At 45.6% G+C, this 25231-nt stretch overlaps 1 protein-coding gene across 3 annotated transcripts; it reads left to right on the top strand.

Moving 5' to 3' along the window:
* Nucleotides 1-6725: 6725 nt before the first annotated feature.
* On the top strand, nucleotides 6726-25231 carry LOC309405855 (aldo-keto reductase family 1 member B1-like; the record flags this gene model as incomplete). 3 transcript variants are annotated; one of them, XM_082000776.1, is made up of 10 exons in its annotated part: nucleotides 6726-6791; nucleotides 7167-7334; nucleotides 8405-8521; nucleotides 10070-10147; nucleotides 10826-10948; nucleotides 11408-11514; nucleotides 11676-11757; nucleotides 12296-12379; nucleotides 12853-12935; nucleotides 25189-25231. In XM_082000776.1, the coding sequence occupies 10 exons, from the start codon at nucleotides 6726-6728 to the stop codon at nucleotides 25229-25231; spliced, it is 951 nt and encodes a 316-aa protein (XP_081856902.1). The 3 variants fall into 3 exon arrangements, with proteins under 3 accessions (XP_081856902.1, XP_081856901.1, XP_081856903.1); XM_082000775.1 differs by lacking the exon at nucleotides 25189-25231 and adding an exon at nucleotides 13395-13437; XM_082000777.1 differs by lacking the exons at nucleotides 6726-6791; nucleotides 7167-7334; nucleotides 8405-8521; ... (4 more) ...; nucleotides 12296-12379; nucleotides 12853-12935 and adding exons at nucleotides 17398-17463; nucleotides 18057-18224; nucleotides 19534-19650; ... (4 more) ...; nucleotides 23529-23612; nucleotides 24328-24410.

The following is a 25231-nucleotide window of genomic DNA, read 5'->3' as shown; positions in this document are numbered from 1 at the left end:
AAAAAAAGAGAAGTGAGAGTGTAAGCGTTTAAACTAACCCTGCATTTGTCACCAGAATTATAGCTTTAGTCTTTCAGTAAATGCAGAAGTTTTTCTGAATTATTAAGTACCAAATAAATGTCTGAGAAAGAGGAAGAAAATACATAAAAGCCTTCATTATAAGCAAAACAGATGGAGGGAAGCTGCTGTGTGAGGCATCGTATTCCAAACCTGAAGTGGCAACTGAATTTCTTATGTAATCCCCGTGGCTAGGTACTGGTAATGTTATTCTTAAGTAAAACATGTGATTTCTGTCTGTTCATCTGAAATCTTAACTCAAAAAATTATTTTATTTCTGCATATCCCAAGCTGAAAACAAACGCATGGGAAAAACCTTACATTCTCTATGCTCTCAAAACCATTACATGGACATCTTCAAATAAACACCTTACCACAACAAGTGCCTAGATGCTACAGGAAAGTGTGTGGAACACAATGTTCTGAAGCAGCCCTCACGGATACAGTACAAGCCCCCAAAAATAGCTCTAAAAGAAGTTGTACAGGGTGCCAACGTCTGGGAAAACAAAATTATTTCTCACAACCAAAAGTTTTCCCATTTCTACAGCAAGCAACACAATTTGAAGATCTACAAGGTTCACTTTTAACTTTCGTAGGTTTGGAGTGGTTTACTTTGCAGGTTTTGGTTTTTTGGTTTGGGGCATTTCACTGTTTTCTAGTCACAATACTGTACAAATTAACTTATTGTAGTAGTACCAAAAGCAAAGAAAATCCTGTGATGAATCTGCCTTTTTTCCCCCCATCATAAACAAAATGCTGCAGACATCAGACGTCAGTAAGAAACTGTCTGGGAAGAGATAATCTAAAAGGGCCTCTGAAAAAAGGAAAGCAGCAGGGTGGTGTCTAGTCAAGCTGTGATAAAGTTATTTAAAAAACAGACTGGATAGTGCTGATACTAGAGCACGGTGGTAACAGCACAGAAGAATCTGGGCAAATGTAACCAAAAGGGTAAAATGGGAACTCCAGTGTCATCGCAGAGAATGGGGAGAACACCACACACACAAGACATATTCAAGTTTCCTTGTACTAATGTCTTTCTAGGAAAAATTAATGGTTCACCTTAAAAAAGCTGCCTCCACATTACAGTGAACACTGGGTTAACTAAGAACTTGCTGATGTGTGTGTGCAGAGCTATCTCTGTCTGTATTTATGATGTTTGTTTTCTCACAAACACTCTACAAACCACAAAGATTTGTCTTGTGCTTATTAAGTTTATTTCCATGGTATGTGGCTCTGTTGCACTGTAACAGTTTACAAAACAAGCCTGACTGATGTTTAGCTTTGTTTTGAATGGAGCACAGAAATGAGTTTCCTACACAAGAAAATCTGTCCTATGTGTCATCATTACATAAAGAGAAGGACTGAGTTACACTCTCCTTCTACTTTAGTGTAACTTCTCAGAATTCAGTGGGGTTGCTCCCAACTTAAAAAGCAACAAAAGCAGGCCTCTCTTTTACAGGATTGTTTCCCAGGAAACTTTAGGAGTTAAGTTGCTAAATACACAGCTCTGTATCACAACTTAATTTATGCTTCCCCCTCATTTCTTTAATGAAAAAGGAGCATGAGTGGAAAGGCAGACAGGACTAATAAATCATGCATGGATGGCAAGTCAGGATATCCAACTTTCCAGAATTTTTCATATCTAATTTTCATCTCACACCTGTTTTACTCACACAGAAATCCATTCATTTAAATAATTTTGTGCTTGACTTCCATTGTTTTTTTGATTCAGAATTAGTCTATTTTTCTCTATTGCCATCAGATCTATCTGTCCACAGAAGAGCCTGGAAAAAATATTTTGCCTGTAATTCAGCACCTCCTTTTTATATTACAAAAATACACTTTTCTGCTTCCCAGAGACATGAGGCACTATCCAACATTTAGCATTTTGAATAGGTGAAATACTTGTTTAAGTACTGCTGTCATCATTCTTCCCTGTGGAAGTCTGCATTTGCAAAATACCGAACAATTAACTGAGCCAAGATCAATTCACTGGATCTGTGAGAACGAAACCCGAGTAGTATGGTCCTGCCCTTCTCAAGAAGGCATTTGCAGAAGTAACATATATCTGGTAACAAACTATGTCTCCTTTTTTTTTGGGGGGGGGGGGTGTTAAAGTACCTCTAGAAAGATACCATAAAATGAGGCCCATGCTATCTGACCAAGGTCTCTTGCACTTCTAAAGATATAGGTGCTCACAGGCTTCAAGTGAAGAAGCCACTTTATCTGGTCTTCTGGGTTACATCTAGTTTACAGGGGCACCTGGGCACACACAGGCCAAATTAATTTTCCTGGCTTCTGCAGCAACCCACACCTGGCCACCATCTTCTCCCTGTCCCTCGGATTACAGACATGTTCTGGTTACAGGACAAGCAAGAGTCCCCAGACAACATAATAGCTGGAAGCACCCTGCCAGAACAATTTGCAGCTCATGGCCTCCTCCCCGCATGCCCTGAATTACTTCTGGAAATGACAGATGCTGAGAGTGCGAAAGCCCATCTGACCAACCCTACAGCAAACCTGGAGTACGCAGCGAAATAACTGCAGATCCATGGATTAGTGAAGGACAATGAGCCAAATTTTTGTGGGAATCACTGGACCTTCCACATCCCCACTAAATGTTCATATTGCCCACGGGTCCTGCCATGTGACAGGAGAAAGACCACATGAGGTTCTGCTCTTGTATTCACAAAACCTGAGTAACTCAGTCAGCTAAAACAATCTGGCTCCCCTGTTGTGTACGAGTTCAGGTTATAAAGCAATTTCTATTCAACTCCAATTGCACAGATTCCACAGTTGTTCCTAATCAAGATGAACTCATTGGTTTTACTGTGTGCTTCATTATGTTTTGTTTTTCAAACACAAGGAAAATATTTTCAACACTTTAGTCTTTCACAAATGGAAAACATATCCCTTCCTCCACTCTTAAGGCATTTGAAGCACTCCTTTTCTTGTCAAAACTAGACATGGCTGATTGCTGAAACTTGAAATGGAACATGAAAATATTTTTCCACGAGGACAAGAGTCTCCACTTGGCAAGAACAACAGCAGATTCTTCTCAAACGTGATGAGCTTCGGAAACCCTACACTCTGCATATATGAGAGAGGAAAATCTTGTTTCTGTGATAACCATGCCTACCAGCAGAACTGGACAGGAATCTAGGTCTGGGCTGGGCAAATTTTCCATTTCTAAATGAGCTGGGTTTGGAGGCTGGCCATGGTGTACTTCCTATTTAACTTAAGTTGCTTATCCCCTCATTACAAAGCCCATTCTTCCACAGAAACGACTGAGAAGATAATGGTCTTTGTTGATGCTTTGGTACCCACTCTTTTCACAGGGCTTGACCTAGAGAAAATCAAGCAAAGTATTTGCCAGTCCCACATTAATCCACCTCTCCAAGTCTATGATCAGAAGGGTTTCTTTTTATAAGTTCAAGAGAAAACACAAAAGACACAGACATGCTTCTGCTTCCGCAGCAACCAGTCCTGGCCTGTGCAAGGAAGCTGCAGTTTAATTAAACCAGTTCAAAAACTGATGCTGTTAAATTAAGGCTAAGTCTGTGGGAGGATAGATGTTATTTTGCTGGAGTGCTTTCTGCTGTTTTAACTGAAGTGGTAAGGAATGGATTTAAGTTAAATCAATATACAACATACTTCAACTGATACGTGTCCAAAAAAGGCATTTGCATCAACATAATGAAACAGCACAAGATTTTCATGTAGACAAGACTCAGAAGAAAATGTAACCATATTGTACTTCAGGAATACTGTGAACATGCCTTGGTTTGCCCTTGTCTCCTGTCAACACCTCCTCCACTGCCTCCAGGGGTCTGCTCCCCACTGCCTGACAGTTTTATTAACTATCTCTTCCTGTCTTATTTACCCTCAGGTACCCACTTGTTGGCAAGTTACACTTCTCTTTATCACCAAACCACCCCATTTAATGTAGTTCTCAAAACTGTACTTTCCTGCAGTTCTGGTAAGTTAAAAGGTTTCTCTTCAGGGTAGTTTCAAGCTGATGTTTCACAGACTTTCCCCTATTTCCTCTATTTGTAACAGTAATAGTTACTACAGCCTCAGAGCCAGACTGGCCAGGGTTTCCTCAGAAACCAAAATACGACGCTTCAGGCTTCTTTTGTGTCCAATGCTGTGGAAATGTCAGAATGTGACTACTCCTTCTGGGAAGTCCATCTCTCTCCAGAGGGTGACACACAGTGACTGAGCAAAAGTATAAAAAGGGCTGTAAGCCGTTTATAGCAGCTCTGCTTCCTCAGCCTGGCATGATATCCCAGCGCCTGTTCAGTCAGCTTGAGCCTAGCAGTTTATACTACAGAGTGGGGAAAGTGCTTGGGAAAAGGTCAGTTCTTAATTTCCTTGCTGTTCTCAGCTCCTTCTCCCTGATGCCAGCACGCTCAGGCCAAGGCTGGGATGCAGACCCTGAGGAATCTCGGCTCCCCCATTGCGCCCAAGCCACCACCACAGCTGTACTGTGAGCTGCAGGGGCGGAATAGAGGGGATCTCTGGTGATGAAGCACTGGAAAACATACACAGTGTTGAAACTGCGACATTGCACCATTCTGAGGACATCAGGGCCAACATATAAAATAGGTTAGACAGAGTTTGGTATTAGACTGGCTGAACAAAGAGTGACCCTGTTGGCAGATATTTGAACAAAAGGCTTGCTCCGATGCTGTTGAATCAATGGCAAATCTCACAATGGAAGTAGCCACTGGCTGCAAGTGTGTACACAACCCAACTCTGTACAGCGCCTACTGCTTCCTAGGAGCTGTAGACAGCTCACAATCCCCACTGACTGCTGCAGTCAAAAACAAGCTGCAGGCTCTGAGCACATTAGAGTGCTGCCGGTCGTAGTAAATCCAACCATTCTAAGTTTTAGACAGCCTTCTGTTTCCCCAGGGATATACAAGATGTAGTAAGTAAGTGCCCAGTTAACAGGAGGGAGAAAACAGACTTGATTTCCCCCCTAAGCATAACAATGCTTAAAAGTGTAAGTTTATTAACATCTTTGAGAGAGACTGGTGAATTGAGGCAGGAAAAGCAGTCTCATACATTTTGGTGCAAAAGACAGCAGGCAAAAGAAAATCTTTTCTGTGCCTTTAATTTGAGTATCTAACAATTCAGAAAGTCCGTTTGTTAGTGATAATTGCTAATTTCCTCTTCAAAACTCAGATGGTATCTTTTGACTCCCTACCAGAAAATGTTCATGCCTATTTATTTATTACAAGTGTAAGACACCTTCTTTTTTTTTTTCTTCTTATCCTTTTTAGGAAGAAACAGAGGAAGAGATATTTCCACCTTCTCATTATTAGAAAATCTAAGGAATGCAATATGCAACTCAAACTGCTGAGAGATTATTGAAAAAATTCAAAAGCAGTGGTCACACACAAGTTTAACTCTGCCCCCGTGTGAGCAAACATTAAAATACACCTTCCCATCCATTATCAGGATCCTGCCCTATTTTTGTGCAAAAGGATGCCTTAGTCTATGACACTAATTATATATGACATCCATGATGATTACACAGCTACAGGATACCTCCTTTACACTTAGGTTTTTCCTCTCTGCATTATGAAACTTTCCTTTATGAACGCACTGGCCACTAAAAAACAAACCATAGAGAGATGCCTGTTGCCTCTACTAATAAAACAAGAAGTAAAAGCGAAAAGAAAAAACAGGCAAGCAGAGTGTTACCAGAGGGATGGTCCTGTTAAGATCAGGAAGAAAAGGGGGACCTAATTTTACTTCTCACCTTTGCCACGCATGCCCTGTGAGAACTTCCCTGTTCTCCATGTGCCTCAGTTCCCAGCCTGTGAAGCATAGATACCATCACCTTTGGAGCTGGGTGGGTGAAAAGGAACTACTTCTTCCTCTGTAAACTCACACCAAGGTTTCTCCAGCCATCTCACTTCATCAGCACACAGGCTCTGTCAAGGGGGGACCAGCCCAGGCCACCATCACTGCCGTGGGGACACGCTGCCCCAGCCAAAAGGGCTCAGCCCTTTCTCAGCCCAGGGCTCACAGCCCATGACCACACAGCCGGCAGCAAGGCTGCAGCTCCATGAGCGGAGAGAGACAGACCTCCGCGTCGCACCCCGCTTCGGGACTCCTCTTTATTGACTCATTTTGCAACACCGCCCTGGATCCTCTGATGAAAAATCATGGGCCAAAGCGTCACTCAGTGAAACAGGCTCTCCGTCTGGTAACCAACGGGGTGAGCTGCAACAGCGTGTTGCAACACCCCAGCGTGTACCACAAGCGAGATATGCACGAACAACCCGCGGCACAGGGACAGGGCACTGCAGGAGCTGAACCCTGCGCAAACACAAGCCGAATCAGGGCAGAGCTGCCCTCAGTCCTTATCTTTTGATAAGGAACTTCACCGGGAGGAAAGGTCCACAGGGCACAGCACTGCACACCCCAGGGCTGTGATCACCTCCACTATTTTCAATTGATTTCAGCTTTCTCATTAACCTGCGTGAGTTGAGTCTACAGAGAACAAGCCACAGCCTTGTTTGCCAGATATGGGAGGACCCAGAGCACCGGTGCCGCTCCGCCATCTTCCGTTGCCTTGGCCAGCGACCAGTCGCTATTAAACCAGCCAGGCAAGAGGCGGCTGCAGTGGGGCTGCCCAGACGGCGTGCAGGGCCATGGCGACCTATGTGCAGCTGAGAACTGGGGTGAAGATGCCCCTCGTGGGGCTGGGCACCTGGAAGGTAATGCCTTCAGAGAAAAGCACCGGTATTGCAGAGCTCCCTGGCACAAAACTTGGCTCCCCCGGAGCTCCAGCTCGGCTCCAAACTTGGCTCCAGCTCTGGAGAACTGTCCTGGTGTCTGGGGCTCTGCTCTACCTGGCTGTTGGGCTGAACCTGCATGGGTGTGGGGCTATGGATAAATGGCTAGAAGCTGGCTTCGAGCCCTAGAGCCCATATTTATGACTGCAAGAACTACTTCTCTTGTAAAGAAAAAAACAACAAGCTGGGACAGAGGGGGATTGCTTGCAGTAAAGTGGGTTTCCTATTTTTATTTTGCTAGGATACAGGTATTTAACATGTACTGATTTGAGATTAAGATTTATGCATTATTTTCAGGCCCCAACTGGGCAAGTAGCAGCTGCAGTGATGGCTGCCATCGATGCTGGGTACCACCACTTTGATTGTGCCTATGTGTACCAGAATGAGAATGAAGTCGGGGAAGGGATCCGGCAGAAAATCAAGGAAGGTGTTGTGAAACGAGAAGACCTCTTCATCGTCAGTAAGGTAAGGATCTGATGATCTTCCACCCGGGAAAAGGAGTGAGGGAATGCTTCACCTATAGCATTTTCATAGTAGGAAGCTTAAGTACTGGAGACAAATTTTATGCTGTAGGATAAAGCAATTCATAACATCATTCATATCAATCCTGATATAAGCTTACTGCTTCACCCCATTCTGTTTGGAGAGTTAGGAAGGATATTTTGTGTCTGCACCCTGCTGTGGTTTGGCACGCTGCTGAGGAGACCCAGAAGTGCTGGGGATGGATGAGGAGAGGCCATCTGCAGACAAACTGGTGCAGAAGGGAAGCAGGAAAAGGTAGAACAGGCCAGGTGGCACCAGACAAGGTAGAAACCCATGGTGCAGAGGTCTCAGATCACTTGGTGTCAGGAACTGATACAGAGGCAGTACCAGTTTGGTAACGGCACTTCAGTGGCTGCTAAAGCACAGCAGAGGAGGCAAGCCTGGCAGTGGCTGGTGCCTGTGGAACAACTCGGTGCTCATTCCAGCAGCTGGGTTCGCAGTCCTGCCAAAGAGGTGTCTCTGCCATGTGAGGAAGCTGAGGTTCTGGGCACCTTGGGACAGTGTAATCTGCTCAGCACATGTTCCAAGGAAGGTGTGATTGGTGGGTTCTCTTTCTCTTACTTATTAAGGAAAACAGGATATTTAGGCTGGATTCTGAAGTTGCTTCTTATCCTGGTGAAGGTTGGTGCCAGCCATATCTTTGTGGCTTTTTTGTATTTTCTTGGCTTTGCCTGCTAAATTTTTTACAGGAAATGTACAAATAGTCAAATCTAGCAGAAAGCTTTCTTGAGCTAAGCCATTCTCTTTGACACAAATTTGACCTTGCAATAGGAGTTTTTGCTACAGATCTGACTGATCATGTGTGCTGCCACTGCACATACTGAATTCAGTGTTACAGGCCAGTCCCATCACAGAGCAAGCCCCCTCTGAAGAGCACTAGGATGGTGTAATTCCACATCAACTTCCAAAGAAGATGGAGCATTTGTTACCTCTCGGATGCTCTCCTGCACATTAACCCAGGAGGTCACAGTGTGCCTTGTTTTTGTCTCTAGCTATGGTGCACATTTTATGAAAAACCTCTGGTGAAGGGAGCCTGCCAGAAGACTCTTGCCGACCTGAAACTGGATTACCTCGATCTCTACCTCGTCCACTGGCCTTTTGGGTTCAAGGTACAGTAACGGCAATGCCCTTGGCTTTCACTCCTGGGAGGGCTCTTCCAGTAATGCTTGCAATGCTACTGCCGCTCCAGTCCAGGAAGACCATGTGTTTGTTGTGTGCATCAGCTCCGCTCCGGTGCTGCTCATTCAGCCTTACTGTAGCCACGTGAGCCAGGCTCTTGATCTCTGCCCCCAAGACTGCTGCTTGCACAGAGTCCTCTGCCCTTTTGACAGCAGGAGAGGCAGACCTAGCACTAAGATCAGGCCTTCCAGTTGCAAGTGTAAGCTATGCCACTTTCCCTTTCTTTTACAAATCCAAAGCATGCTCATCTGAAAATTACACTCTGCAGGAAGGAGGGCTGTGCTTTGCTGCCTGACAAATTCTTTCCTCTGCATGTAACAGAATCGCAGAGCGAAAGAAAATGCTTCTGTTTTCCATTTCTCTCTTTAATCACTGAGTCCTTAATACAGTCCAGGTTGAGCAGACCTTGCCTGTAGGAGCCTTAGTGTTGTTTCACAGACCTTGGATTTCAAAAGATGAGGCTTTTCTGCTGTCGGAGTGGGAGGCGAACCCGGAGTAATGATGAGTCTCAATGTGGGTATGATCATTCTCCTTTATTATAGCAAAATGCACAGCTTTTATAGGTTAACACACTGTCCACGTGCCGGACATCGTTCCCCATTTGCCACAAGCAGCTGATCACGCACTCAAGGCTAATTGTTGATTGGTATTTGTCATTTTACATGTTGTCCCATAGACCACCCATTCCCGGATCTTGCAGTTTCTAGTTTCTTCTAAGTTGTTTATCACAGTATGAAGTTCCTTATTGTTCATGTATCAAAGACAGTTCACTTGCTCAAGGTTTTTGCTCAGTCATCGGTTTCAGCAACAAAGCCAGGGTTGTTCAAGTCGATATAATCATGTCCTCATTCTGACAGCCAGGCTTCCACACTTTTCAATACCAAACTTTTGCAGACTACAGGTACTTCAAAGGATTTATGTCAGTTTGTGTGTGTGTATATATATACACACATATACCCTTAGCCTTTCTGCTACACTCAGATCAAAATCTCTATTCTACCTAATGCTTTTGAGCTCAACTTCATTTCATTCTCTCAATATTGTTTTAGTTAGCTTTATGTGGACAAAGCTGTCAAGTGAAACTGCATAATATTGTGGCATCTAGAAAATTCCAATCATTCAAAACACTTTAGCCATACCGTCTAGTTACAGGCTGTTCTAATTTTCCTAATACAGCAACTTAAACAGTGAGCCTCCCCATGGAAAATCTGTCAAAATTGCTTCCCTGCATGCATTTTGTGGATCATCACTTCAATGGGTTCAGCAGAAATACCGGTCTTTATTGGGATAGTAGGTGGCAAAAATGCGATGACCCTGCATGAACTAAGAATAAGAAATGACTGAAGAATTAATTATGATGAGAATTACTTGAGGTTTTTTCATGCACTGTTAGCTTTAGCTCCTTACATTCCTCTTTGCTTCTTTTACATAGCTAACACCCCAACAGAATTTTATTTCAATTTCTCTCTCATTGACAGGCAGGAGATGAGCTGTTTCCCAAAGATGACAAAGGCATGTGTATACCTAGCAACGCTGATATTCTACAGACATGGGAGGTAAGTTCAGCCACAGCAGAAGAGACATGTCCTCTGTCCTCATCAGCCTCTTCTGTGTTTTCATTACCTCAGCAGTCACAGAACTGTTGTTCTGTAATGCAAAATTAGTTGGAAGGAACATAAGGCAGTACAAAGTAGCTTTTCATAACGTGCATGCTTAGTCATTACCTAGTTATTCGTATTCCCTGAGTGCCTTACTTGACTGCCTGACCCACAGTGGGCTGCACAATCACTTTCAGAAGAGCTGCAGACCAGGCTGAGGTTAGAAAAAGTTCCTTACTTGCCCATAACAACTATACAATCATCTTCACCATAGTTCTTGCACCCTTCTTGAATTGCTCAAATAAATTTTACAGAAATAAAGGTATTTTAGGTTAAGATCTTACCTACAGTGTGGGGCACAGCCCTCCAGTGCTTGCACAATAGTGGGTTACTGAGTGTTGCTGGCTTTTTCCTCATGCAACTTGGTGTGAATTTCCACAAAGTCAGGGAATGAGAATTTGGTCTTGGGTGAGATGGCACTAGTGTACCAGTACCAGCTTTTCCCTCAGAGAACTTTGCAACTCTACATAGTTATTTTGTGCTGCTCATGACAGAAAACAAGCTGCATCAGGAAGAACATCTTCTTCACGACCTGTCTTGCATACTAGATGATGACTTCGCTCCTCTTTCTGTTAGGCCATGGAAGAGCTGGTGGATGCTGGTCTGGTAAAAGCCATTGGAGTCTCCAACTTCAACCATGAGCAGATTGAAAGAATCCTGAACAAACCAGGGCTGAAGCACAAGCCTGCAAATAACCAGGTAAACTGCTAAGTGACTGCAGGTGAATAATTTTCAGGGATTATAAAGATCTAATCACAGTTGAATGAGGAGATGGAACAAGTGAGAACAATGTAGACACAGCATGTACTCGAAATCCCGCTCTCTGGATATTTGAGTACACAAGGCACTCAGATACTTCCTTTTTTGTCTCACCTTGCTGAACCACTGTTTACAAATGCTGGAATATTTCCCTGGAAACAGTCTCTCTGGAAGAATAAAAAACCCAGAGATAAGTTTTGTGAAACCCCCATAGCCAAAACTGTACAAGAACCTTGTATAAAAATAGGTGTCTTCAATACTAAGGATACATATTATTATGCAGGCTACTGGCAAATTAGGGGAAAAAGGAGCCTCTAATTGCATTGGAGATAATCCAAGGAGCACAACAATATTACAACAGTTCTGTCACTATCAGCCGCTGTGCCTTTGTGTTGGCAGATTGAATGTCATCCATACCTTACCCAGGAGAAGCTGATCAAGTATTGTCAATCCAAAGGGATTGCTGTGACAGCATACTGTCCCCTTGGCTCTCCTGACAGGCCATGGTAAGATTGCTTTGGAATTTGCAAGGGAGCTGGCATGGGTTATGCCTGTAACATTGAGGCTGCAAGAGCACTATTAATCATTCATCTAGATACAGATTTCTGTTGCTAGGCTGGATCTTTCTATGGAGGTTTCTTGCCGCTGATTTCTTTTCTCTGTGTAGGGCTAAGCCAGAGGATCCTTCCCTTCTGGATGACCCCAAGATCAAAGAGATTGCAGCCAAGCACAACAAAACCCCAGCACAGGTAGGTGGGTGCAGTACAGTGTGTACTCCTTCCTGTAACACATTCATTAAGGAAAATAGAGCTGAGGAGTGGGTAAAACCTCCATCCATTCCCCATAAATTGTGGCACTCCTTTGATTTTTCCCTAACAATGCAGATTTTTTTATTATACAGCCTGCAAGACATGCTACTATTATCTCTTTGGGACTCAAAAAGATTCTTGACCCATCTTCAGATGCCACTTCCCCTCTCAAGTCCTCTTGTAGAGAATGAAAGCCTTGCATAGACTGCTGAAAGTCCAGGTGGGAAGAAAAGGAATTGACTGTCCCAAAACTGAATTGGAAAGGAGGCCTTCCCTGTGGGCCTCCACCACTTCCCTCTTTGCCCTTCAGGAAGTACTACCTAGGCCACAAGGATAGGAATGATTTGAACTGTAGCTCCACAGAAAGGGTTTAGTTCTACTGAAATATACACTTGATGGCAAACAGCTGTTGGAACAGGCTCTGCTTCCTTCAGAGCAGGAGTCATCCTCTCTCTGACTCTGTGGTCTGTTCCTGCAGGTTCTCATTCGCTTCCAGATCCAGAGAAATGTGATTGCGATTCCCAAGTCTGTCACACCGCAGCGCATTGTGGAGAACTTCAAGGTGAGTGAGTACAAGTGACCTGGGTGCTGCCCTTCAGGGATGGCACGCCTCCCCCTGCACAACAAGTAGTGATCCTTTCTCACCTTTCCCAGGTCCTCCTCACGCCAGAGGACTGGGCCTTTTCTTTCTTTATGCTTACCTACACTCAACTGAGGGTTAAGCCAGACCTGCTTTTGGAGAGGACAGATGAACAGGTCTTATATGCTATTTCCTGTTCTGTGGCTTGTGGATGAACCAGCAGGCACAGTTTGCTTGAAGCTCACACACAGTAACATGCCAGAAAATATAGAATATAGAATAAGCAATGTTCATAGTAGTTCTTCTGTCCATAAAACAAGTTGTTCCTCTATCTGTTAATTCAGTGGTCCATGACTGAAAATGGACCCTCCAGTGTGGAGCTGCTCTCTAATCTTGTCTTTCTTCACACTGTTTGATTTTTCAAAGAGGTGATTTCCAGCTGTTTCTCTTGCTAGGTGTTTGACTTTGAATTGACTAAAGAGGAGATGGCAACTATGCTCAGCTTTAACAGAAACTGGAGGATCTGTGCAATGAGCATGTAAGTGATACTGCTTGTTTCCTTCCAACTCTTAAATTCTGAATATTCTTTACAAGGAATTTTGTGTCATATTTACTAGGTAGCATGAGATTTATTTAAAAATCATGCCAACTCAAATTCCAATTGGTTTGTCCCAAAAATACTTTTTCGGAAAGGGTTTAATATTTTCATTTTAAAAACAAAACAAAACACTCAAAAAAAAAAAAAAAATCCACCACATTCTCATTTTGAATTCAGCTTCCAGAAAACTCCCTGTAACTTGAATACCAAAAAATGGGTTCTGGATGTTCATTTCATCTTTGTCTGCATTACAGAAATGAGGACACATATCTCCACATATTCTTCCTGTAACTACATGATGCAGTTCTTCCCTTGGTGGCTTCGCCATGCACCCAATGCAGATCTACATAACATTTAGGTCACCCATGAAAATAACATTCCCTCTTTCATTTCTTTCAGGTCCAAAACTCACAAGGAGTACCCTTTCCACGCAGAATACTGAAGATGCTTGTAACATGGCCTTCACTAGATCTCTGGTGTCTCATGTGCCTCTGCTCTAACTTTGAGCTGTCTATTTATCTGGTTTTCTTACTGCATCTGCCCTGCTGCTGCCAGTGAAGACACGGGTTGTTTATCCCATGAAATTTGTTTGAGTTCTTTTTTTTTGGAAGAAGGAAAGAGTATTTTCTACAGAACAAAAAGTGGGATGTAATAATTTTCTGATTATTTGAAGAGAGCATTACTACTGAAGACTCTGAACAGGGGCGCTAAGCAGAAAACAGAGGTAGTTTGTACCACCATTCAGTGATTGCCTTCAGTCTTGTGTCAGAAGAAACCAAATGGTAACAAGCCACAAAAAAAAACCCAATGCATCCACAATTTCATCAGAATTGTCCCGTATTTTAAAAATAAAATTAACTTTAAAATGCAAAAACATAATTGGCTGAAAGTCTTCCATCCAATGTAGGAAAAACCCAAAACCCTCCTACCCAGAGATGCACAGAGGTCGGCTGCAGTCACGGATCCTCCCTGGGACAGCAAAGCCCCTTGGCACTTTCCCCTGAAGCCAGCCCTCACAGGAGACCCAGTTGCCCTCTCCCCGCCAGCCACCAGCCCCCGAGCTCTGGCCACAGCTCCCAGCGGTACTGGGGGGCGTTTCAGATGCCACGCAACTTGGATGTCTGCCCCCCTGTCAGGGCAGGCTCAGCCCCTTGTTGCTGCTCCCAAACCACAAGCACCTTAGGATCTTCTCCCCAAAATTTCCACTTTCAATTCACAAAGATGTAACCCAAGACCACCTGTTTCCCAGTTGCCCGAAGGAAGCAGCCCATAAAGCCCTCAGCAACCTCCAGGCAGCAGAGGCAAGACAAAGGTCACACAAATTCATCCAGATGAACCTTGGCTAAGGGCAAGCACTTACTGCCCCATCCCACCCATGCCAAAGGGCTCTCCTGCTCCCATTTGAAGGGTCTTCTCTCAAGCCAGGGCACATACAACAACCTACTGAAAGAACAGAGACATCAGAGGGGTTTAGCCACACCAACTTGATGAATTAGGCCTCGGTCTCAGGGATGCACAGACAGGAGCTGGCTGCTTAGGGCAGGCAAATTAACCTGGATCTGCCACAGTCTGAGGGTATGTGCTCATGGTTTTGTTTCTGGAGTTTCATTTTAAGTACACATTTTTGCCAGCTCATCAGATTAATAGTCAAACACCAGAATTAGCAAACATTAAAGTCTTCAAAAAAACTGACAACCCCAGCCAAACCTTCAGGACACAGAAACAACTGGCAGCTGCCACGTCTTGGCATGATCTGAGGAAAGTCTCACACCAACAGGTGTAAGCAGCAAATGTGAACCTTCTGCCCAAAATCCTCTGTTCAAAGACCAACACATCTCTCATTCAAGGCACCATTACGGAAAACCAAGCACCGACCTTCGCAGGAGAACATGAACAGGCTGCAGAGGAAGCAACACAAAAATCTCAGAAGAAAATGAGAGGAAGGACAAATTGCATTTCTCAGCCGTGCTCTCCGAGTCTCATTATCTGTCATCACACACTCTACCCAGCCCCTTGCCACAGGAACACAAGGCTTTGAAACCTCTCCCCAAAAAGACAGGATCAAAGCAACCACCGCAGGGCTTTCCGCCCTTTCTCCTAGGAGATCCCACCTTATTGGCCAAACAGACGGGCTTTGCAAGCTTCCACAGACTTGCGGAGCACAAGTCTCTGATGCCACCAGTTCACCTTGGTGCTGCTCCAGGATAAAATCTGACTATTTCTGGCAGTCCCTACACCAAGACTTGAAACCCACTCACCATTGATTGTTTCTGAATCTGACACTGATAACACTAAGAAATAGCCAGCACAGCACCACAAGCTTGAGTGCCTTGGGAATACAAAGGAGAGGAGGAGAAAACTGGCACTTCGGCTGGTCTCTAGGCTCTCTTGAGAAAATACATCGCAGCCAAGGCAAATTGTGTTATTTTGCATTTTTCACTGACTTCTCTGAACAACGAACCAGCACGCATGAAGCTGAGCACACTCAGAGCAGATCTATGGAGAAGGAACCCCCAAAAAAGGATGAAAGATAAGCCCTGAGTTGTACAGCTGTTATGTGATTCAACTAGAACACCACATCTTGCTGAGGGCAGCCAATGGCACTGACACAAAACAGGAGGAAGAGTAAAAAGAAAACCTAATTCCCTTGTCTGCCTTCAGTTAAATGAAGCAAAAAGAGCCTGGGCATCTGCTGTGGGAGAGGCACCCACAGAAAAATGCACCATTACACATACTCCCAAGTTATGCTTGTACCTGAATCAATTCTCCAAGTTTAAGCAAACAGCAAAGCCTCCCAAGCAAGCCTAACATACCATTACGGAGTACTCACAGGATCCTGCTGATAAATCAGGGTTTTTTCACTGCACTGTGACCACCTCATCACTACTATATACTCTGCCTCTCCAAAATTTCAAAGTCAGTTTCTAATGTGAAATTAAAGGTGACCTACCACTTATTTCTGCTGTTGTGTATTTTATTCCGAAATATGGTCTGCACCTCCCTAAAGACATGAGGGAGAACATGATCATTGTGGCATTTACTGAAAACTCACTGCTCTTCTGCAGCTTTGAAAACATACTAAAAATACTTTCTCTCAGCATTTAAAATGAAGTGTTTTATACTCATTATTTTCTAAATTACTCATAAGCTCACTTACCTCAAAGTGAGAGCTGCATTTGTCCCATCTGGAAAGGGGAACAGGGTGCTCCCAACTCTCACCAGCCAGCCAAACCATGGTTTTTTGAGCCATCTCACTTCCTCAGCAGGCAGGGTCACAAGGCTCCTGGGACCAGCCCAGGCCACCATCACTGCCGTGGGGACACGCTGCCCCAGCCAAAAGGGCTCAGCCCTTTCTCGGCCCAGGGCTCACAGCCCACGACCACACAGCCGGCAGCAAGGCAGCAGCTCCATGAGCGGAGAGAGACAGACCTCCGCGTCGCACCTCGCTTCGGGACTCCTCTTTATTGACTCATTTTGCAACACTGCCCTGGATCCTCTAATGAAAAATCATGGGCCAAAGCGTCACTCAATGAAACAGGCTCTCCGTCTGGTAACCAACGGGGTGAGCTGCAACAGCGTGTTGCAACACCCCAGCGTGTACCACAAGCGAGATACGTATGAACAACCCGCGGCACGGGGACAGGGCGCTGCAGGAGCTGAACCTTGCACAAACACAAGCCGGATCGGGGCAGAGCTGCCCTCAGTCCTTATCTTCTGATAAGGAACTTCACCGGGAGGAGAAGCCCGCAGGGTGCACCCTCGGGGGCGGGGGGGAATCATCACCTCCGCGATTTTTAACTGACTTCAGTTCTCACGTAAGCCCACACGGGCCGAGACTCAGCGGAAGGCCCGCCCGAGGCGGGGCTGGCCGAACCTAGCGGGATCGGTGTGAGGCCCGTTAGGCCCCGGCACGGCCGTTAACGTCAGACTCCGGCCGCGGCCGCCCGCCGCGGACAGCGTGTGCTCAGCGCCGCGCCTCAGTGGCCGGGTCCGCCTGACCGGAGCGTCAGATGCGGTGGGAAACGCCACCTTCGGAGAGGTATCAAACCCGCCGAGTCGGGAGGGAGGGAGGGAGGGGGCGCCGGGGGCTGCCTAGGGGCGTTGCGGAGCACCCCCTGACACCCCTCTACGAGCAGGTACTTCCCCCCCCGTATCTTACCATCGCAAGCGGCTGGGACTCCCATTGGTTGCCCTGCTTTGCTGCTGATTGGGCGGTGCTGCCATCGGGGCAGGACTTGAGTGGTGATTGGCTGCTTCAGGAGGGGAAGGCCGAGCGCTACCAACAGCCACGGGGTGGGGGGGGAGGGGCACCACGCCCGGGGGAAGGGCCGTACGAGCAGGCCCGGGGCCGGCCCGGCCGCTGTTAAAGCGCTCGGCGGGCGGCGCTTTCCCCAGTGCGGCCATGGCGACTTACGTGCGGCTGGGCTCCGCGGCCAAGATGCCCCTCCTGGGGTTGGGCACATGGAAGGTAACGGAGGCCACGCATCGCTCTCCTGCAGCGGGGCTGCTGCGGCCGCCCTCTCCCGGAGGGGCGCAGTGCTGCCGGCGCCGCCGACATCCCGGCCGGGCCGCCGCCGGGGCTCCCCGCTCGGTACGGCGGTGCCGCTGCGGTGTTTGGTGCCGAGGGTCCCTCCCTGCCCCCGGGCAGCAGCCCGGGTTCCTGCGCCGCTGCCGGGCGCGGCCCAGGGGCGCGGGTCGCCCAGGTCTGGGCTGAGGGGCTCCGGCTGGGCCAGACCCCCCTGAAGCTGCCGGTGGCTTCTCCTCTGAGAAGCGGCGTGGGGTGGCGAGGAGGCCTTGGCCCGTCTCTGGAGAATGGCCCTGGTGTTAGGGCTTCAGCTCTGCAAGAGGCTCTGTAGAGCCCTGCCTGGGAGTGGAGCAGCAGGGGCGCAGCTGGAGGCTGGCTTTACACTCAGGAGCCAGTATTCAAGATGTAGGCACACCTGAAAAACTTTTAAGGAAAAGCTTCTCTTAAAGCCCCTTTGTGTGTTTACCCTCTAGCTACCTAAGGAGCAGTGTGTGGGAATCCCAAATTAAAGACACTTTATACCCTTCTCCCTTCAGTCCCCTCCAGGTAAGGTGGAAGTGGCAGTGATGGCTGCCATCGATGCTGGGTACCGCCACTTTGACTGTGCTTATGTGTACCAGAATGAGAAGGAAGTTGGGGAGGGGATCCAGCAGAAAATCAAGGAAGGTGTTGTGAAACGAGATGACCTCTTTGTTGTCAGTAAGGTAAGGATCACGTGGTCTTGGGTCATGGACAGACCAGCTTTACCTGTGATATTTTTACAGTAGGAAACTAAAGTAGTAGTATGCTGTAGCACTGGAGAAACTCGTAATGTAAATGATGTCACTCCTGATACTACTTTCTTGTTTCACTTCAGCACAGTGACACACTGAGTCTTTCCTGTCCCCTGATGATAATTGTTATTGATGTAGTCATTGGATAGGAAGAGCAAGTTCTTTGAGGAAGGAGAAGAATCACCCTTAACTGTCTGGTGGCAGCTTTCTTCCCCAGTCAATCTGATAACACTGAAGGTATACAAAACACTGATTTGCCTCCCAAAATCTACTGAGAGCTTCAGCACCACAGCCCTGCTGTGGTCTGGCACTCTTCTGAGGAGACCCAGAAGTGCTGGGGATGGGTGAGGAGTAACCTGGCCCTGCATCTTGTACCTCTGCTGGAACAGAGAGGCCACCTGTAGAGCACTCCTGGTGCAGAAGAAGAGAACTAGAAAAAAGTAAAATGGGCCAGGTGGCACCAGACAAGGTAGAAACCCATGGTGCAGAGGTCTCAGATCACTTGGTGTCAGGAACTGATACAGAGGCAGTACCAGTTTGGTAACGGCACTTCAGTGGCTGCTGAAGCACAGCAGAGGAGGCGAGCCTGGCAGTGGCTGGTGCCTGTGGAACATCTCGGTGCTCATTCCAGCAGCTGGGTTCGCAGTCCTGCCAAAGAGGTGTCTCTGCCATGTGAGGAAGCTGAGGTTCTGGGCACCTTGGGACAGTGTAATCTGCTCAGCACATGTTCCAAGGAAGGTGTGATTGGTGGGTTCTCTTTCTCTTACTTATTAAGGAAAACAGGATATTTAGGCTGGATTCTGAAGTTGCTCCTTACCCTGGTGAAGGTTGGTGCCAGCCATATCTTTGTGGCTTTTTTGTATTTTCTTGGCTGCCCTACTACATTCAATGCAGGAGTTTTATACATGGTTCAGAATGACAGATATATGTCTTCATTTAAAAGCCACCTATTGGAAAGGCAGACCCTGTGGAAAAAGGGGTAGAACAAATGATGTCCTAACTAATGGAACCAGAGGACTTTGTTATCATCCTGCTCAAATACCTGTGCTGCTACTGCACATACTGCCTTCAGTGTCACAGGCCAGTCCCGCTCCGAGAGCAAGCCCCTTCTGAGGAGCACTAGGATGGCATAATTCCACATCGCCTTCCATAGAAGATGGAGCATTTCTGACCCATGCAGGAGAGCACCTGAGAGCTTTAACCCAGGAGGTCTAGTGTGTCTTTTTTTTTTTTCCTCTAGCTATGGTGCACATTTCATGACAAGCTTCTGGTGAAGGGAGCTTGCCAGAAGACTCTTGCTGACCTGAAACTGGATTATCTGGATCTCTACCTCATACACTGGCCTTTTGGTTTGAAGGTAAAGTAATGGCAATGCCCTGGGTTGGCTGGTGAAGGGTCTGGAGAACAAGTCTTATGAGGAGCGGCTGAGGGAACTGGGGTTGTTCAGTCTGGAGAAGAGGAGGCTGAGGGGAGACATTATCGCTCTCTACAACTACCTGAAAGGGGGTTGTGGTGAGGTGGGTGTTGGTCTCTTCTCCCAAGTAACTAGTGATAGAACGAGAGGAAATGGCCTCAAGTTGCGCCAGGGGAGGTTTCAGTTGGCTATTAAGAAAAAACTCTTTACTGAAAGAGTGGTCAAGCATTGGAACAGGCTGCCTGGGGAAGTGGTGGAGTCACCGTCACTGGAAGTGTTCAAAAAAAAGTGTACATGTGGCTCTTCGGGGCATGGTTTAGTGGGCATGGTGGTGTTGGGTTGACAGTTGGACTTGATCTTAGAGGTCTTTTCCAACCTTAATGATTCTATGATTGGATTTGTTTCTTGTAACTGGCTTTTGGGGAGCTTTTTTTGTTGGGCTTTGCAGCCCAACAGTTGCTCTGGCTGAGAGAGACTGTCATGTCTGTTGCATGTACCAGCACTGTTCTGGTGTTCAGCTTTACTGTGGCCAGACTGTTGATCCCTACCTCTGAGACTGCTGCTCACATATGCCTTTGATCCTGCGAATGATGGTCTGAAAACCAGGGGCAGGTCTCCCAGCTGCAAGCATAAGATAGGCTGTTCTCCCTTTCTCTTACAAATCACTGTATGCTGATCTGAATTACCCACTTCAGGAAGGAGGACTGCACTTTGCTGCCTGTCAGACATTTTCATCTGTGTTACAGAATCGCAGACCAAAAAAATAGTTCTGTTTTCCATTTCTCTCTCTAATCACCAAGTCCTTAATACAGTCTGGGTTGAGATGACCTTGCCTGTAGGGTTCTTAGTGTTTTTCCACTGAGACAGGAATTGAAAAGGTGAGACTTCTTGGTGGCCTAAACTTTTTCACAGATTAGGGAAGGAGCTAATGTCTTGGCTTGACTATTTCTAGTCTTAGCCTTCCGTTCCTACTACAGTCTGGTCAGACTCCATCCTACCTGTTGCTTTTGAGACAGTCACCTTTATTTCATACTCTTATTTTAGCTTTATGTTAACAAAGCCATGAAAATGAAACTGTCTCATGGCAACAGTAGCAAACAGCCGTTAAACACAGTTCAGTCTTGGTGTCTTTTCATAACTTGTACACAAAGGCTCTTCTAATTTTCCTAATGTTAGCAGCTTTATACTGAGCTTTATTGTGGAAGACCTGTCACTGCATGTAATATAGCTTTTCAGCAGATCTGGTGTTGTATAGACCAAAGCTGTTCCCAGTACCTAACTAGGTCCCCTGATGCCCTTGTGGAAAAAGAACAAAACAGTTCTTCCTAAGTGAGCACAAAAGAATAATACATTAAGTGAACATGTATGAGACTGGAGGCTATAGTTTTGAGTGGTTTGTTTCCCTGTAGGTGTTTGGGTTAGTCATCACTTCGAGGGGTCTAGCAGAAAAACCTGTCTTTATGGGAATGGTCACCACTGGCAAAAATGCCTTCAGTTCCTCTTGCTCTTTAAGAAGGAATGACTGAATGTAGACAAGAATTAGTGTTCTTGCCTGCACTAGAAATTTAAGCTATCATGGTATTAAGCAAACATCTCAACAAATTCTCAAGCATTTTCTCTGTTTCTGACAGGCAGGAGAGGAGCTGTTTCCCACAGATGACAAAGGCATGTCAATACCCAGTAACACAGATATTCTACATACATGGGAGGTAAGTTCAGCCACAGTGGGAGAATCATGTCTTCTGTCCTCAGCAGTGGTGTTAGCTTCAGCAGTCACAGAATGGCTCATGCATGTATGCAGAATTAGTTGGGAAGAATTCCCAAAAATACGTGGTAGCTTTTAAAAACATGTATGCTTAGTCAAGCTGTTACTCCTATTCACTGTGGATTAACATCTCAAGTCACTGAGCTGCACAGTCACTTTCAGTGGAGCTGCAAACCAGACTGAGGTTAGAAAAAGTTACTTACTTGACTGTACAGTTCCTCTTCACTGCAGTTCTTAGAACTGCTCAAACAGATTTTGCAGGAATAGACACTTAAGCTGTGATCCTGCCATCCTCCTAGGGCATAGCCCTCCAGTGCTGTGACAATAGTAGAGTTAGTCATCTTTTCCTTGTGTAACTCAGTGAATTTCACAGTCTCAACAATGATCTTGGGCTTTGGTGTGATAGAAGACATGGCACAGATACTACCAGTACCTACTTTTTGCCTTGAGAATCAAAAATCTGGCAAGTCCAAACAGTTATTTTGTGCTTTCCATGAAGGGAAACAAGCCACATCAAGACAGGCCCTGACTACATTCTTCCTGTACACCAGATGCTGACTTTGCTCCTCTTTCTGTTAGGCCATGGAAGAGCTGGTTGATGCTGGTCTGGTAAAAGCCATTGGAATCTCCAACTTCAACCGTGAGCAGACTGAAAGAATCCTGAACAAACCAGGGCTGAAGCACAAGCCTGCAAATAACCAGGTAAGCTGTTAAGTGACTGCAGGTGAATAGTTTCCAGAGATTATAAAGATCTGATTACAGCTGAATGAGGAGATGGAACAAGTGAGAACAAAGTAGACACAGCATGTATTCTAAATCCCACTCTGTGGCTGTATCTTGGTACAAAAAGGACCATAGTATTTCCTTTTGTCTCACCTTGTTGAACCACTGCTTACAAGTTCTGGAGTATTTGTCTATGAAGCATTCTCTCTGGAGGAATAAAGAATCCAGACGCAAGATATCACTCTGACTGTAATCAATGCCTTTTATAAAGCCTCTCCAAAAAACTCATAAGAATTCAATATAAAAGTTGGTGCCCTATAGAATTATAGTCTTGTAATGTCACACAGACCACATGCAGGGTAGGATTATGGCAGCCTGTAATTAGAAAATAAAGATTCAGGAAAAATCTCTAGAGCTTGGGAACACTATAGTAGTTCTACAGAGTCTCTACTCATGTGTTGGCAGATCGAGTGTCATCCATACCTTTCCCAGGAAAAGCTTATCAACTATTGCCAATCCAAAGGGATCACTGTGACAGCATATTGTCCCCTTGGGCGCCCTGACAGGTAATTTCCAAGTGGGTTAGTGTGGTTTGTGTGAAGCATTCAGACTAATTGAATGAGAAATGGTGCAGGTGTGTGTGCACACTTACACTTTTATATACACACTCATACTAGGTAGAACCTTTCTGCAGAGATTTTTTTTTGCCATTTCTTCCTTTTTGTCTCTGTGCAGAGCTAAGCCAGAGGAGCCTTCCCTTCTGGATGACCCCAAGATCAAAGAGATTGCAGCCAAGCACAACAAAACCCCAGCACAGGTAGGTAGGTGCAGTACAGTAGATACTTATTCCTGTAACACCAACATTAAGGAAACCATGCCTGATGAGAGAGTACAGCTGCTATCAGTGTTCCCTCTGAACTGCAGTGCTCTTTTTGTGGTGTTAAGGAGCAATGCAGGTTGTTTATTATGTGACCTGCAATATATACTTGAAGCTGTTTGGCCCTCAGCCAGGAAAAGATTCTTGACCCATCTTCAGATACTGCTTCCCCTCTCAAGTCCTCCTGCAGAGAATGAAAGCCTTGTATAGACTGCTGAAAGTGCAGGTGGGAAGAAAAGGAATTGACCATCCCAAAACTGAATCAGAAAGGAGGTCTTCCATGTGAGGCCCCATGCCTTCCCTCTTTGCTCTTCAGGAAGTGCTACCTGGGCTACAGGGACAGAAATGCAGCTCTGCCAGAGTGGGTGTAGCTTAGGGGAAACACTGTTGGAACAGGCTCTGCTTCCTCCAGAGCAGGAGCCATCCTCTCTCTGACTCTGTGGTCTGTTCCTGCAGGTTCTCCTTCGCTTCCAGATCCAGAGAAATGTGATTGCGATTCCCAAGTCTGTCACGCCGCAGCGCATTGTGGAGAACTTCAAGGTGAGTGAGTACAAGTGACCTGGGTGCTGCCCTTCAGGGATGGCGTGCCTTGCCGCCTCAGGCAAGAGGACTGGGCTCTTCCTGTCTGTCTGGAAGCTAGGGCTACAATGAAAACTACAGCTGGAGAACAGATAGACAGGGCTCTTGGAAATGGTGTGCTGATAACTTTATCAGTCACCTTGCATAGTGTCTTCTGTGACTTGTGGATGAAGTGGCTGGGAGGGCTTGTTTGGAGCCCAAATGCAGTAACGTTCCTCTAAATACAGAGTAACCAGTGTTAAGGGAAGAGCCCTGGTGTCAGTAAACCACCTTGCTCCTCTGACTGTTAAGTCATGGGTTTTTTCTTGATGTTGGACATCAAGATTTCAGAAGTAAGATAGATGGATTTATTGAAATATGAAAGTCTTTCAAGTGTTTCTCTGGAATTAGGGAGAAATGTGTCTTCCACAAATAGAGGCATTCTACAACACCGAAGTGCTCACCAAACAGCTTGGAACAGCTGGCCCATGTAACTGCAACTGGCAATCTTTTTTGGTTTTCTTCCCTCTGCCAGTAGGGTCTTGAAAATCCAAAGAGACTGTTCCTTTCCCTGTCTCATGAAGCCATCATGTCTAACCAGCACCCGTTTTGATGTGAACTTGTTCTTTAATCTTGTGAATCTTGCTTCTGATTTGATTTGTTCAAAGAGATGATTTCCAGCTGTTTCTCTTTTTAGGTGTTCGATTTTGAATTGACTAAAGAGGAGATGGCAACCCTTATCAGCTTAAACAGAAACTGGAGGATCTGTGAAATGATCATGTAAGTGACAGCTTGTTTCTTTCAAACTCTTACCTTTTCAATAATCTTTATTCTGATCTCACAGGTACTAGTCTACCTGTTTAAATTGGGTATATTTTGAAATCTGAAATAACTTGGGGTTGCTAACTAAAATGCTTGAGAAGTTAAGTAACAAGTGCTTAGTTAGCATCTTAGTGGAGTTGTTTTCACTTCATTGACTAAAGGATGCGTACAAGTCATACTACATACTCATTGTGAATCCTTTCTCCAGGAAACTTTGTGTGCCTGGAATTCCAAAAGGAGGGTTCTAGTTGATAACTTTGGCTATGTCCATATTGGAGAAATGATCATTAGGCAGTTTTATAATGGTAATTTTTTTTCTGTGCGTTGTAAGTTTAAACTGATGTTGGCTCTTACATAGGCAGTTGGGGGAGGGAATGACCATCTGAAGTGCAATATGAAGAAAAACTGCTTGCAAATGTGTGCCTTGGAAGCCTACAGCCAGACAGGAAACCTTGGCTGAAAGGCCACAAACTATTGTTCTTTCTGTAAGCACTGTGAACTTTAACTCTTTATCTAGAAAATAACTTGGTCCCACCACTACTCAGTGCCTGAATAATAGGAAAATACTTGATCTTGTTGGTCATGTGTGCGATTTCTACGCAAGAAGTCTCTTAAATTCATTCTGCAGCTACACAATTCAGAGCCTCCCTTGAAGGCTCCTCTGTACAGCCAGTGTAGTTCTATACAGCATTTATTTCAGCCTTGAAAGTAATCATTCCTGTTTCATTTCCTTCAGGTGCAAAAATCACAAGGAGTACCCTTTCAATGCAGAATACTGA

This window comes from Phaethon aethereus, assembly GCF_964289735.1.
Source record: "Phaethon aethereus genome assembly, chromosome: 1".
Taxonomy (NCBI): Eukaryota; Metazoa; Chordata; class Aves; order Phaethontiformes; family Phaethontidae; genus Phaethon; species Phaethon aethereus.
The sequence above is the reverse complement of the archived record's forward strand: the minus strand, read 5'-3'. Positions and strand labels throughout refer to the sequence as shown.